Below are 16,342 nucleotides of genomic sequence, written 5' to 3'. Positions count from 1 at the left end.
TTAAAATCCTTCTACCACTTTTTTTTTATCCTAGTTGCTCATTTGATTCATTAACATGCCAGTTTTGCATTTTGTTCTCTCACCTTCACTACACATCCCAGCTGTACCCTTTTCCCTCTTTAGTTCTTAGCTCTGTGTAGTAAACATTAAAAGGTTGTTACCTTGGGGGTTCCCCACGGGCCATGCGTTAAGCCCAAGCCTTGGGGCTGTGCTGCTGGCGATGGGCTCCACTGCCCATGGGGTTTGCTGGGGTGCACCCGCCACTGGTGTCGTCTTCTCCATCAAGGGCTGGAAACATCCGCGGCCTGTGGGGCACTGGCCTGGGCAAGGGCACAGCCAGCACTCGCTGTCAGGGAGCAAAGGAGGGCAGGGAAGTGCAGCCTGGCCCAGTTAACATCAGCGCTTGTGAAAACACCAGAGCAAGGACTTGGGGAATGAGCTGCAGCCACCACAGAGCTGCTGAGCAGCTGCGCGTTGGCACCAGGGCCTTGTCAAGAGCAAGTTGTGTCAGACCAAGTTAATTCCCTCCCTTGAGCAGCCACCACGTCCTGCAGATAGCGCAGAGCTGAGGAACACCCTGCAGCCTGATTTTCAGCAAGGCTTTGACTCTCTCGCTCGTGATCCTCACATGCTGTGGGGAGCGCTGGCCGGGCAGAGCGCCGGGCAGACACCCTCTGAAAGCAGTCAGGCTGCGGCAATGAAGAAAAGCCCCAAGTGGGCCTCCTTCTGCCATGCCCAGCACCCCAACCAGTGCCACACCGGTGCCCCCAGTCCCCCGCCGTGACACGACACAAGCCCTGGTTCCTGCATTTCCCTCTGCCCACGCAGGCGTTTTGCTCAGCTGTACAAGCACGTGTGGCTGTGCTGCTGTGGGACAGGGACAGTCCCCGAGGCAGCAGAAATCAGCTGAGCCAGCCGTGCCGGCACACAGCAAACATCCCAAGGTGCATGTGAGTCAACAGTCTCCCACAAAAGCATCATTTCCCATGGTGTCTTGTGTTTTTTCCTCCTCAAGCATAAAGCCAAGAGACCACACACTCTCACACAGCTCAATTACCAGAAGTTTTGGCGGTTCATTAAAAATGCTGTTTTGCAAACAGTTGAAAAGCATTTTTTTGGAGTTGTCATTGCACTTCCTGTTTAAAAAAGCTGGGTTTCAAATTAGCCAAGAAGGTGGCAGAGTTCAGCACTGCCCAAGCCTCCTTCCAGGAGCAAAACACCACCACACACACTCACACACACACTCACACATTCTCCCTGTTCTCTCCCTAGCATCAGAAATTGAGAGAATCAGACTATTAGGGTAAAACTTCAGCGCATTTCCCAGGACACACTCCCCACCCTCCGCCTGCCTTTGTCAGATTTCAGCCCTTCAATCCGCTTACCATTTCCTCAAACCAAACTGTTTTCCTCTGGAGAAATGACTGAATCAGGCCAAGGTAATTTTGTTTGCTGAGATAAAAATGTGAAGTTAGCTCAGGGGATCTGAGAACAGCTGAGTAGACTCTCACTGTTTCTTGCTTCACCTTGCTGTGTTCACAGGGCAGGTTCATATCACCCTTTCCTTCGTTGTGACTGACTCTATGTTGACCATCTCATGGCAGCAACTCAAGTGCATGCACAATTAGCTTGCCCTCATTTAAAAACTACAAAGGTCTGAAGGAAATGTTTGCATGCTGTACACCGGCCGCATCCACCCATCAACACAAGGTGTGTTCTTGTAACATGGAAGATGCAACTCGTCAGTTCTCGCACCAGCTGAAGCAGGTCTGGTACCCAGCAACTGCTTAAAGCTCCTTCTGGCTGCGGGGCAGAGATGTCTCCTCACTGAGGAGTTGTGCTGCATCACTGTCACACTTCAAAATACGTTTTCTGGAGATCTTCTTTGTAGGTCAGACTTCACAGTTGATGAACCGGCAATCAGCTGGAAGCAAAAAGCAGCCCTGGTTCTCCATCGCTCAGGAGACGGTGTGGTGTTTTCCAGACCCGGGGTTGGCATTGACCATGTGAACAGCAACAGGCTGTCAATGTCCAATCCATCTAACCTTGCTGTATTCTTTCATTTTTAAACCTTCCATAGTCATTTCCTTCCTGTCATAGAAATAATGGACCCAGCAATGGATTGCTCCCCTCTCAAGCGCAGGGTAATGAAGAGCCATCAGAAACATTTGATATTTCCATGATGTGAAGCGTCCGTGGCCACGGAGAAAACTGTACCCATTTTTGCAGGACTTAATTTACTGTCACGAGCAAGCGATCTGTATGAGAGAGCAGCCGTAATGCTGATGCACTTTTATTACCCTGGCAGGAGCCACATTATTGTTTTCTGTTTTCATATTCTTAGCAACAACATTGTTTTGTTCATAGGTTTCTTCAGAGGAGCTCAGCTGAAATTATTTTTATGTTGTACACAATTTACGTGCTGACTTACATCAGCCTGCCCACGAGCGAGAGCCTTGCTTTCTGCTGGAAGCCTCCTGGCAATTACTGCTGTCTGCTGCTGATCCACCGCTGGGACAGACAGACGGCGCTGGCTGGCAGGGGCCGGGGAGCAGCTCCGTCCTGGGCAGTCCCCATGGCACCGGGTGCTGTCAGAGGGTGTGGACTCAGACCATGAGCATCACTTCTGTGCATCAGCCCAGACACCCACAGTCGCAACCCAGACAAGATAAAAATCATCTTTAGGTGCTATGTGAGTGTACGGGGTAGGATAAGTTGTGACGCTGTAACACAAGCTAAGACCTATTCTGAAAAATCTCTCTCAAAAGGGTCTTATTTGCACATCTGTGGCTGTTGAATTCATTTCTGTATGAGGTTGCGCTGGTTTAGTACATACATCTGCTGCTCATCTGCTCACCACCAACCTTTCAGAACCGCCCTTTGCCCACCAGAAATGTTCTTTCAGCACCAAAACTCAGCTGTGAAGCTACATCCATAATCCCAACGCTCAGCTCTGCAACCCAAGGCAGGTTTAGGACAGCCCCAAGGAGAGTTTGAGGTTCAGGACGCGGTGGGGTCAGTTTGTCAGCTGCCGGCGTTTCCTCTGCCTGCACTCACCTGAGCCCCACTCACCGGGGTCCCACCGAGGCGGCGTGTCCCAGGGGCAGGTTTGAATCCCCTGTCCACTGCCTTTTAGTGCCTGAGCTGGGTACTTACTGCGGCTGTAGGGCTGTGGCCAAGCGGACGGCTGGATGGGCAGACAGATGGACAGGCTTGCTCACAGCACAGCTCTTGCAGCGCCAGGGAAGGGATGTGGCTCATCCTGGCACCACTGTCAGAGCCGCTGCAGCCCTGGCCCCTTCCTGCAGACACAGCAAAGCAGAAAACTCCCCAAAAGAAACCTCGCTGAGGAACCCACTGCAAGCCTCCTGTGGCGTCCAGGACAAGCCGGGGCTGCCCCACCGCCATGTTCCCCACCTTGTTTGCCTCCCAAAGAGTTAAGGTGTTTTTTGCAGCTTTTATCCAAGGATGACTTCACTCGGTGACTGGCCTGCACCAGGAGAAGAGAACACGCTGTGTGAGGAGTCCTGCCGCGGCACACGCTCCGGGGCTTCCCCTCTGCTGGCTCAGCCCAAGTCGTAAGCTAAAAGAAAAATCCCCTGGTTGCAAATCTGTGGTCATACAGCAGCGGGTGCAGAGTAACACCAGTGCTGTGTGTCAGGTAAAGGCTCCTGCCTTGGTTCATGACAAAACTCCCCGCTGCAGCACAAACCCTGCTCGTGGAGCAGGCAAACATCACAGCCACTTGGCCATCGTGACTCCCAGCAGGAGAGTCAGGGCAGGTCCACCTGCATTTGGGTGTTGCCTCTGCCCTTCGCCAATGTCACCAGCCCCTGGCACTGGGCTGCAGCCCAGAGGTGCCAAAACACCCTGTACCTGGTGCCTACCTGTGCCGACTTTTTTCCCAGACTCTGCTGGTCCTGCAGCCATTAGACACAAAATACCTGTGAGCAGCTCCCCCACATCTGGGCACATCTGGAGACAACACCAAGTGCCTGCATCCAGCCCAGCTGCTCCTGCAGGTCCCATCTGCCCATGTGCAACTCCAGCGTGGGCAGTGAGGAAGCCACCAGTGAGCACCCAGCAAGGATGTGCTGATCGGGAAAGAGAGAATAAGTTTTATTTATGTGCCAGGGAGATGGCAGATTTCAACAATGGGAAAGATAACATGGAAACCACATAAAAAAAAAAAAACCTCTTAGAGAAAAGATGAAAAAGATGAGCATAGAGGGATCACCAGACTACAGCAGGGATCTGAGATGGACCAGAGATCTGAGACAGGGGATCAGCTCTCATCCCCCCAAGGACAGAGATTTCCGTAACACTGCAAAGATAAATATGACCGGGAACTGTATCGTAAGGAGCCCGAAGCTCCCATATATAGCCTGGAAAGAGACTGTTGCTAAGAATAGTGGGGCCCAGATACTCCACGATACGAGAGCTGACAGATTTCTTCCCAGCACTAATAGGAGGGGAGGCTATTTTAAACTTACCCTGGTAAAGTCAGGGCGTTATTCAAGAGCTGGTCCTAGAAAATAAACATGGATCAAGAGATCTCGGGTTGAGTCTGTTCCAACTAAAAGCAGAATTAACACAAAGAAGGTTATTACGAAGGATCTCCTTTCCGAAAGCCTGAACAGAGATGCTAATAATGGGAACCAGCAAAACCAACCAGTTTGCAGTACCTTGAGCCCCAAGCCCAGATGAGATGGGGTGTGAAATCAGTCAGGACGGTGTGATGGGGCAGTGGGGGCCACCAGCACCTCCAGTGCCTTCCCCTCCCTCGGTCCCCCGCTTGCTGGGGTCCCTCTGCCCCAGCCCACCCCCTGCACCCCCAGCCATGGGGACCCTCAGCTACAACCCCACTGAAAGTGATGGAAATCTGCCTGTTGGATGGGTTGGGCTTTGTTCATTTAGACTGAGCAACCCCCACGTCACAGCAGGATCTGCAGTGGTTTCTGGCGATATTACAGCAGAAATGAACTATTCCCCTGTATTTTCTGGCAATTAATGAACATTTATGGCAGCACATCTGAGTAACCTCTTTAATGTGCAACAACCAGTACGTAAAGTAACACGCACTTGATGGTCAGATTCCAGTTTTAAAAAGAAATGACAGGGTGGATGTGTTATGTTGACAAGTACATAGTGGTTTCAACATTATTTTCTCAAAAATAAAAATACATCACATTGGAATATTGGATACAAAAAGTAGAATTTGCCTTAAAATAAAATTCTATCAAATTATTTAAAAAATTACAAAAGTAAAATGCATACAAACTCCAGTAAAATTGAATAGCCTTACAGGTTGAGGACAGTTTACAAAGATGGTCTCCAACATGTAAAACCCTCTTCTACCTCCCTATGTTCACGCAGTTCAAAAAACTCCAACCATTAGGTGTGCCACATAATTAAAAGCCATTTTTTCCACCTTATAAAGTACTTGTTCCTAAAATGCACAGCAGCAGCAGATGTTAAACTTGGTAGGGGAAAAAGAAATTTTGACAAAGGAAATACCACAGGCAGAGAAAACACATGTATCTGGAAGATACACCTTTGTCCTGGGGGCAGCTGAAAGGTCGGGCAGGCAGGACAGAGCTGCAGGCAGGACAGAGCTGCAGGCAGGACAGAGCTGCAGGCAGGACAGAGCTGCAGGCAGGACAGAGCTGCAGGTGAGGAAGCCAACTCTGTTCTCACATCGTGGCTTTGATTGCACATCCAGGGCATCCAGAGAGAGCTGGATACAGCCTGGGGGCAGCGCAGCCCCTGACCGCCCGGGGCAGACGGGCTCTCTGAGCATCCCTTCCGTAAACACAACCATTTCCTACCAGTTTGTTAACGTGTCCTGCCAGAGGGGTTTTCTATCTATCTATCTATCTATATTAAACACAGCACTTCCCAGCTCCCAACACTCACAGGATCCCAAAGCGCTTCCCAGCCCCGACCGCAGCGTGTCCCTGCCCAAGGAGGCACATGGGGCATCCCCTGCCCCTCTCACCCCACATGAGCACCCCTTCCCCATGCCCCCGAGCAGCTCTGTGACCAAGCTCAGGCTCTTGCCACCTGTCCCAGCGTCACACAAACCTGCACATCCCCTCTGCAAAGGAAAAACATGCAGCTGGAGGGTTTTTTTTGGCTTTTACAAACAGATGGACTAAGGCTGGAGAAGTGGCCCGAGCCTAAAGGGAAAAACTCCCCATAAAGAAAAAAAGGATTTGCTCATGGCATTTTCTTCATGTAGCAACACAAAGTGAGCGCAACGAGTCTGTCCAGATATAACAAATGGTGAAATCACATGGGGGAAGCTAGTGGTGACGTGCGGAAATCACTTTATAACCTGTGAGGTTATAAAGAAGGTATCAGTGGGGAGAGAGACCATGGAAGAATAAGCTGTTATTGCAGAGACCAAGTCTCACCTGCCCTTGCTGCTGCACCTTGGAAAATCAGCACCTCTACACCATGTGCCACAGCCACAGCTGCTCCTGCGGCACAAATCATCCACAAACAGAAAACAGCGGTCAGAACCTCATCCTTCAGGAAGCGAAAAACGAGACTCTGCTAAAATGGAGCTGCAGAAGGTACCCACCCCTCCCGCACCAATAACCCAGGTACCCACCGAGGTCGACCTTCTGTGCACCCGGCTGCAGCGCTCCCCTTCCCCTCTGCCCATCGCTCCCCCGCAGCGGCACGAAGCACCCACTGCGCTGCTGGGGGTTACAGCTCCGGCCGGGCACCAAGTGCTCCAGACACACTGCGATCCCAAGTAAAAGGCAGGAGCCAGCACATCTGTGCAAATATTTGCTTTTGCTTGTCAAAACTTTGGACAGAGTTACATTTCTTCCTCTATTTATTAGTTTCATCTGTCTTGAAACACAAACTGCAAAAATTAAAAGCGGATTGACATCTTCTGACTTCACCGAGGCTGCCGCCTGCTCTGTGGCAACTCCCCTCCGCTGCCTGAAATGACACTCCTGGAGGAAGCAAAGCAGATGTTCCTGTGCGGCTGCACGCAGCCTCGCAGCAGGAGCGGCTGCAGGGGAACGAATGAAGCCGGTGTCGATACCTCTGATCTCTCACAGGCAATGGGGCAGCCCCAACACCGGGACCCACATCCCAGGCCAGCAGAAGTTGATGAAGTTGTTCATTTTGGCAGGGTCAGCATTTCCCCTTGCACGACTGCACGCCCGTGAGTGCAGCTGCCTCCCTGCACACCCCACATCCCTCGCCCCACGCCTGGCGCTTTAACAACACCGAGAACAGCGGCACCAGCACTAAATACCACATCAATACCAAATACTAATGTACGCTTTCAAAAAAGCGTAGCAGTTCTCTTGCCAAATCATTACAATGATCCAAACTTAGTCTAAAAGAAAACCCCAAAAGACTGAAGAAACGTAGAAATACTTTTGTCATAGATAACTATTAATATTTGCAAGTGACGCAACAGAAGAAATTAAGATGAAAAATTAAAACCCTGCTGTCATAGCATTATAGGACAGTTATATCCCCTATGCAAATTGTAAAATTCTCATTCATGTTTCAATTAATTCCCATAACTAAATAGCACTTCACTTTCTTGCAAGAGCCAATGTATGCATCTCAATCAACCCAGCTTGTTTATATTACAGTGTAAGTCTACGCAGTCACTTACTAAGTTTACTGTAGAATAAGCCAGGCATTAGCATCCTCGTCATCAGAAAACTCTGAATTTTGTATGGATTTGATGAACTCAAGGCAGTGTTTCAGTGAACCCCCCTACTCAAACCATCAGCCTCGTGCTGCTCTGAGTTACCAACACAAACACAGACACAGCCTGGGCTTTTCCAGCCCACTCCAAGACTAAAGACATCCCACTCCTATGCATTTCAGCTCTGATAGATGGTTGGGAGTAATGCAGCGATACTGTGAACGTGAATATGTAACACACAGAGTCTATCAGCTTTGTCTCTCTAGATGTGGGAGCTAAAATTTTAAGTTTCAGGCAAGCCATAGTCTGCTCATAACAAACTATCTGCTCACATACATGCACAATCCTTTGGGTCTGCACCTTTTTCCAGCTTGCGTGATTTTCTAAAAATCACTATTTTATGCATATTAAGCAGACAGTTGGTCAACGCATCCCTCTAGAACTGGCTTGGGGATGGGGAAGCTCTGCTCTGTACCTCCTGCACGGACTCTGGCTCAGGGGAGGGGGCAGCCACATGGGAAGGCAAAGGAATCAAAAGGAAGTGAATGGATAAGAGCGGTGATGAGAGACAGTGAACAGGGCTGCATGGGGAGCCTATGTCTACCAACCCTGAGCTTCCTCAGCAGCAGCACGAAAGCCAGCACAGCTCACAAAAAGTAAAAACAGCAGCACAGGAAACTAAACTGAGAGTTGTTACTGAGGAGGCAGAAACCTGAGGAGCAGCACATACCTGAAACTAAGAACTACTAAGAGACATCAGTCACTACAGAACATCCTCCCCAGCTTTTTCAATATAAAACTTAGCACAATTATTTGTATGTTAGGGGCTCTGCAATGCTGGAAAAAATGTTCTTCAGGGCTGTGAACTTATAGACCACAAAGAGAAGCAAATATTGTAATTTCCCAGGCCACCTTGCTCTGCTGGCACGTCATAGGCCAAGCAGCAGCCAACGGCCGCTACTCTGCAGCAGCGCAAGGTAACGCCTCATGTCGATAAAAAACCCTCTTCCCACTGACTCAAAATTTATAGACTTAGAACTGTCGCTAATTAGTAAGAGAAATATTAACTGTTTTGAGCCTGTTCTGTGCTACTGCTAATTGTATCAGCATTGCTGAGGGCTCTCCCTGCAGTCTCTAACTTGCAATAAAGTGTGGTTATCCTGACAGCTTGGACCCTTGGAATATCCAAAGGTGCATCTGGCGATAACTCACACTGAAAAAACATTCCTACAGGCGCAGTTGGGTTACTGGCCTGAAATGGACTGTTCCTCCAGAGAAGGATGCTGCTGCTGGGCACAGATGAGGATAAAATATTTTTCTGAGATCTCAGCAAGCACATTTGCAACCCCTAAAACCATAAAGCCTGAATACTGTGTGTGTGGAACGCAGCAGCATCCTGCACAACTTCAGGTAACTTGGGAGCGATGCTTTGGTTGTCATCAGCCTTGCTGGGAGCTCTGGTTGAACCCCGACTGCAGAACGGTGCCTGCCACCCAGAGCAGGTGTCCAGCAGAGCCCCGCTGTGCTCAGCTCTGGATAAAGTCTCTATTTTGGTGCAGAGGCATCGAGGGCTGTAATTAAGACCACCCACTACAGTGCCCAGGACAGACACAGAAACTCTTACCAAAGCACTGAGGTTCTGGAGAGCACTGAGCAATTTGCACCAACTCAGGAAAAGCCAATAAACAAGGTTTAAAACAAGATGTTCACTCTTCTCCCTTGACTATAGAGAGAGTCTGCATCTGGCAGTGCTGGCAAATATTTTGAATCGTTCGATGTTTTCTGGAACAGAGGCAGAATAGGTTATAGTCTGAATACTGCCTGAAGTGCTTCTCCATCTTAAAATAGTCAGAACAGTGAAAGGATTAGAAATCTCTGTCACTCGGGACAGTGCCTGAACCGTGCAATTTTAATCTTAATATAGCTACAGTAAATTGCAGAAGCTGAGCTCCGAAGAACCATCCGAGCTTACAATTCTGCCATGACAATGCAACTCCAATCAGACTCTTGGCAAGCTATCCTTGGTTTCAGAAGACAATAGGTAGCAGCAGCTACTGGATACTGAAACTATTCCAGGCACTAAAACATAGTAAAAAGAAGCTGGGCAGTTAATACCATTCATCTGAAAAACGGTAAGAGGATGATGCCAGTGGTTCTGAATGCACTGGTTAGATTGATTTAGTTATCCCAGGGTAGCTTAGCTCCATTGTCTATAAAGAACCTGTTTCAAGACAGAAATGATAATTTAGTAGCTGATAGGCAATGAGCTAGGTCAATTTTCTGTTACTACAGTAAATACATCCATTGCTCTAAAGACATAAAAGCAGGGAACAGCTCTTTTATTTTACTGCACAGATACGCTCCTGAGTTGAAGGTGTCAGTGGTACGTTCTCTCTGCAGAAGGAGAGCAGACAGAACGATCGGATCCATGGTCAGGGTTTATTTGGGTGGGCTTACAGTCCGGTGTCAGCCTGGGTGGCAGAGAACAGCCCCACACAGGAGCAAAGGGCGTTTGATTCAGACTTGTATGGACACAGAACCCTGCGCACCAGCCTCCTCCAACACGTGCATGTACCCCCTGTGACAAAATAAAACTGCTACGGTAGGAAATCATCCACCTCTTGAAAAATCTTCGTGTTGCAGACAGTGTGGGTATGCGTTTCCATTCACGGTAGTGACTGGTTTAGTTACGAGCAGTGGCACACCACCATCCAGAGACATTATTTAAAATGAACCTATGTAAACACATACCCTTATATAACTTATATATAAAAGACATATATATATAAGTTTTATTTGTGTATACATAGATATAAATATGCGCACGCACACACAAACACACACCCCTAACACAAAGCACAGAATGCACACATGGAAATACTGTAAATGATGCTGAACTGAAATCTAAGAATAGAATTAAAAAATTATTAGCAGGTTTAAAATTGAGTTAAAAAACTATTCAAAGTGTCTTTAATATTTATGTTCAAGTAAGGGCCAGAACGACCGCAGATTAGTACTGATAAAAAGAGTTGGCATTATTTCCCATATTATGCCAAAACTCATTAGTTATTTCTTAAGTCAAAGTCATTGTCATTTCGCCATCAGGGCACCTTAACATCTAGAAATATGTTTTAGGAAACTGTGATTTTAAAGACTTGGATTAACAAACAGTATTGTTTAGGCACCCTCAGTCATAAACTAACCCTAAAAACCACGCACACCCTAGAATATCAGAAGAGAATTAGTGGGACCCAGACATCCACACCCACAGTATTCAGTGACACAAACAGGTCTTCATAGTAAAAACGGCAATACTGGAGACAGGGGATGAAAAGGTGACACAGTGGTGGCCTATAAACCACCAACATTTACCAAGAGTGACTCTTCAGTAAACTTCCGAGATACCACATGTGCTCTGTATTCAGGAGGTACAGAGCCAGGGGGTATTTCAGAGGTGACTGTGGGTGCCAGCCAGGTTTCAGTGGCAGCTAAAGCTATTGTTTACTTGTGCTCCAGGGTGACAACACACACCTCTAACAACACGGCAAGGATCGTGTGGGGTATTTAGTGTGGCTAAAAACCCTGGTACCAGTGTCTTATATCAGAACTCACCTTATTAGAATGCAAGTGTAGTGTACAAGCACCAAATCATTTTAGTTTAGCTGTTTAACGGACATACATTATATAAATAAGTAGCGATTTCAAAGAGAGATCTTAAAAAAAAAAGTTGGGTTTTTTTCATATTTATTTTTTTTTTCCTTTTGAAAGATTATTCACTATTTCTATTCTGATAGAAGACCCCGAAGGTTACTGGTACCCCAGTGTGTTTAGCCGTGAATCAGCACACACGCACACACACACAACTGAACATCTCACTGCTACATCAACAGCCTTTTAAACAGAGCCCCAGCTCTGGCACCAGGACCCGTACATCAGATATATTCACTTTGTGCATTTCGGCATCAGTATCACCACTCAAGTTCCACGTTTATCACAAATCAAGGTGGCCTTGAAGGTTAAGAACAGCCTGTTCCTCACCCCTTCTAATAAAGCCACAATTAAGTCTTGTAATTTCTTCGTTTTTCCACTGTTCAGCCGTGCAAATCCAGGCAGGTGTGCACACTGCAAAGCTGACTCCATTCTCTTCCAACCCCTCACCAGTCCGGCGTTATCACACAGAGACAACGACGTCGAGATAGAGTCTGTCGTAGGACTCGCGGAAGCAGAGGATGAGGAGCAGGCTGAGCAGACACGACCCCGGCAGGCACCAGTTGAACCAGGAAAACTCTGTAAAGCAGAAAACAGACCCAGCCTCAGAGTTATCAAACGTGTTTAAAGCACTCAAAACTTTGATTGATGGTGGGTTTGAAGGAAATTGCGGTGTTCTGTATGGTTAACATGGTCTCTGAGACTTCTCCATGGATGCCTTACATATATATGAATTTTTATACATCTATATATCTCTAACCAATGCCTCCAGCTAATATTAATCCTCCTTGTTCAACCTGTCCATAGAAAAAAGGTTGGGAAGAAAAAAAATCTATCACTCTTAATGGAGAATGAACCACTTCTGAAGACTCTAGTCATTAGTTCTTTGATTTCTATGGATTGAAAACTAAAACAAATTAAAAGCATAAGAAGAAGTAGGATTTGATTTTGAATTAAACCTGCTACAGGGTTTGAGGAGGGAAAACCAATTCCTCAGAAGAAACTTGTGAGTAGCACGATCAATTCAATTTAAAAGTAGTTGCACAAACAGCTCCTCAGAAGCCTCTTCTTAGCTATTAGACATAATGTACTGCTCTTAAAAGCCTGTGTTCCACATTCAAGAAATCCTGTTTTCTGATATTTGATGACTAATTAGCAATTTTAAGGTTTTTTTTAAAGTGCACCACATTTTTTTTGGTAAATCTGTCAATTTACTGAAGAAACATTAATTTTACTTGAGATAGTGATTTATTCCTTTTAAAATTTCCTTTATTATCATTATTTATTTTTACAGAATCTAAACTCTCCCTCAAGGTCTGAGTTAATCGAAGTCAAGAACTGAGCACTGCTGCTTTCTTAAATCTGTAATTTATGTTGCTAAAAGCAGCAGCATAATTTATATAACACAATACAAAGGACAAAATCAGAAAGCCTAAAAAAAAAAACCAACCAATATTAAACTTCCAAACCCAGTAATGTTCAACAACACCCCCTCATCCCACAAAACCCCTTACAGATTTCTTAGGCAGTGATCTTATTAAAACCTTAGTACCATTTTCCTAGGCTTAGAGAAGACCACGTTATGCAATGGCAGAAGTCAACAGGCAAAGGCTTTGCTACTGTTTTCCTTACAATACTTTTGCTTAATTGGATTAAACAGACTTTAACCTAAACACCCTAAACAAATTTAAGTTGCGAATCCTTCATGTCTTTTGTAACCCAGAATTTGTGGCAGCGGTGGCGCTAACGCATCCATCGCGTGAAGCTAAAGGTCGATTTGCTTTTGGTTTTGCCTTGGAAGCCCCTGCAGAAAAGGCGAAGGAAACTGTCCAGGGCTGCGGCTTTGGGTCTGGGGCACAGCACTAGGAGGGAGGCTGAGCTTTAGGAAGCCTGATGTCTCCACCGCACTAGCTAGACCCAAGTCTTCGTGCACTGGAAGCTTTCCAGGGCTTGGCTCCTTCACAGCCTTTGCAATATCGGAGTACGAGGAGGAAAGGAGAGAAATCAGAATTAAAACTGCTGAAGATTATCTGGCCTAAAAAGCAAGGCTGAGGGAACAAGATGAATTTGACTGAGTTCTGGTTTATCTGTAAGCTTCTTAAATCCCATTAGAAGATGTATTTGAATCAAATGAAAGACAAATGTTTAAGATCGTTATCTACCTTCTAAAGGATTTTTTTAATCAAAGGAGCCAATAGCACCCACTGGCATTGATCCCTCCCAGCAACCACGTGAGCTCTTGTGCTTTCGATCATTTGTGAAACTGCATCACGGAGAATGGATCATCCTAACCACAAATTATTTTTCAGGTTTGTTTTTTCCTTCGAAGAAATGAGGAAAATACTCTAAGGGTATGGATATACTAATTTCAGGTTTATCCTTACTTGCATTTACTGATACCTGCCTGCTAGAGAAAGAAATACTAGAGACAAAAAATAGCTCCAAATACCCTGTTAATGAGGGAAAGAGTTCACTGTACCATAATTCTTCAGTAAGAAATGAGACACTGCTTCCCCACCCTCAATTATTAATTCTGAACACTGGAAATTCTCAGAATATTCTGCATAATTTTTTCAACTCAGGTATAAATGTTGGAAATAATAGTCTATGAGAACAGAGTTCACACCAATTAGTATTAATCATAAAAGCATTCTTTAAAATGTAAAGACTAAATATCACTCCACGTGAGGCTAGCAGGGATGGAATCCAGATTTCACAATGATGCAGCTCAATGACAGTAAAAAACCAACCAACCCGAACAAAACCAAAACCCAAACAAACAAAAAACCAATAACCAAAACAAACCACCCCCCACCCCAAACACCACCGGCACCAACAAAACCAAAAAAACTTCATTTCTCTCAGTTTGTGTTCTCGGACCACAATTTGGAACCAGGTTATCAACCTGCTTGCAGTTCCCTGGCAGAAAGACACATAAACCACGCTGAAAATTGTTCCCAGGCTGTAACCTTCATAATTTCAAGCACAGCTCACTCTGAAATTTGTCAGTCTCCTCTTTGTTATAAAACACGCCCTCTTAAGAAGTACACGCACTGACGATACTATGTAAGAGCCTGCAATTTCTAATGCTTCCAAAGCAAAACACTGCTTTACAAATCTTGCATCAAAGGTTTACCACAACAACAAAATACAAATAAAAAATCTGCATCTTTCAAAACCATTAATGAAGACCATTTCCCGCTTAAAGCAAGATGGGTTCTTATTTCACAGTTTAGAGTAGTAATGTATATTATAGTCTAGTAAACAACAAGTTGAAAGTTATAATTGTGAATTATATGGAAGCAAATGATACTTGAGAGATGAGGAGAAAGTCTGAAGAAGGTGATCAAAATATCAAACAAAATACTGTTCTGCCTCAGTAGGCCACTAGATTATCTACAGAAATCAGTATTTCGCCTTCGAGCAGTTGTCAGGAGATGCCCTCTCCCCTGCAATGGGATGCCCAACCCACTGATCGGAGCTGAGCATCAATAGGGCATTTCTGCTCTGCCCCTCCTGGGCAACGCAGCGATACCCCAAAGCATGAGACTGCATGAGTTTTATTGCGGTTCTGAACAACCACAGATACAAACCTTATTAATGGTCATATTACCCAGGTCTTTATAAAAGTATGATGGCAATGTGTATCTTGATGGTTCCTGGCTACAAATTCTAAGTAGACCTTGACTATACACATCGTGCACTAAAGCATTTCATTTTTATTAGCGTGCATACAGAAAAGAACAATTAAAGTTCTTTTCCTTTGCTACTATAATACATAGGGGGATTCAAACATTTGATTATTAACAGATGTTGTAAGTGCAAATCCTGGTCTTCTTGGAGAAATATATTTTCAAAGTAGCTTATATTTCTTACCTGTATGGTAAAAGGTGAGGAAAAACAAAAGCACTCCCATAAACACATTACTCAAAAAAGTGACAACTCCGCAGGTAATTCCTTCTGGAACAGGGTAGACTGTCTCCACAAAGAGCTCAAAGAATATTGGTACGCTGCTGTTGAGGAATATACCCAGCAAAATGCAGGATGTGTACAGTGTAGCTATAAAAGAAACAAAACCAGTTATTAATTCCACGCCAGCATTTTTTTTCCTTATTCAGAGTTGCCAAGAATACTAATACTTGAGTAACAGAGAAATGCACAAACTTATTTTTATCCTCTGTGTATCATGAAGCATATCATATCCCACTAGTTTTAGGCAGAATTAGGCATCAATTTTGGAAAAAAAAGTTGTTATTATATTTTTTAACAGAACCCATGAAGACACATTCAGTGATTTGGAATTCATTTGTAAGTAAAACAAACAGACCAAAATTACAAATGCAAAACATCACCTACAGTTTGATTTACCTCTGAAATACAAGAGAACCTGTTGTCCTATACACAATTAGGACAGCGTGTAATTAATGCACCAAATTGGAAACGGACATGAATTAACCCTTTGAATTGTCTCTAAAGGTCAAAACTAATTTTGCTTCTATTTTACAAATAAATGGTAATGATCTACCAGATATCTAGACATCAGTATTCATCATGGCCTGAGCTGCAACACGCTGAATCCCTTTTGGCTTCAAAAGGAAATGAAGGGCACCCAGTGCCTGGCAGGAAGGGGACGTATTTGATAATACAGATTATTCACCGCTGTACAACAAATTATTTTTCTTGGATGTATCAATAGAAGAATACAAACACTTCTTCAGTAGCCTCAGACATTTTGTTCTACAATTTCTGACACTACCAAATACTTTACAGTGCTTAGTATCTTGAGAGATGCTCAATATGCCCCTATCATCTACTAATAAACCTGTTACATCTATTTCTGAAAAAAAGAAAACTTCAGAAGAATTTAGTACCTATTCAGAAATGTAAATAAGTCTTTGCTAAGTGATATCTTGGGAAGGGGAAGATTTCCTGACCTGCAGCCCCAAC

At 45.2% G+C, this 16,342-nt stretch overlaps 1 protein-coding gene across 1 annotated transcript in view; it reads right to left on the bottom strand.

The window, feature by feature from the left end:
- Positions 1-10,007: 10,007 nt before the first annotated feature.
- The window catches only part of SLC49A4 (solute carrier family 49 member 4), a gene marked incomplete at its 5' end in the record, with an annotated part of 65,339 nt that continues 59,004 nt past the window's right edge, over positions 10,008-16,342 (bottom strand). The window contains 2 exons of the mRNA XM_082055356.1: positions 10,008-11,974; positions 15,272-15,454. Coding sequence (XP_081911482.1) covers positions 11,859-11,974; positions 15,272-15,454 — 299 coding nt within the window. The 3' untranslated portion in view covers positions 10,008-11,858. The remainder of the gene's footprint in view (positions 11,975-15,271; positions 15,455-16,342) is intronic.

Source organism: Streptopelia decaocto, assembly GCF_964273445.1.
Source record: "Streptopelia decaocto genome assembly, chromosome: 6".
Lineage (NCBI taxonomy): Eukaryota > Metazoa > Chordata > Aves > Columbiformes > Columbidae > Streptopelia > Streptopelia decaocto.
This window is presented reverse-complemented; position numbering and strand designations above follow the sequence as displayed.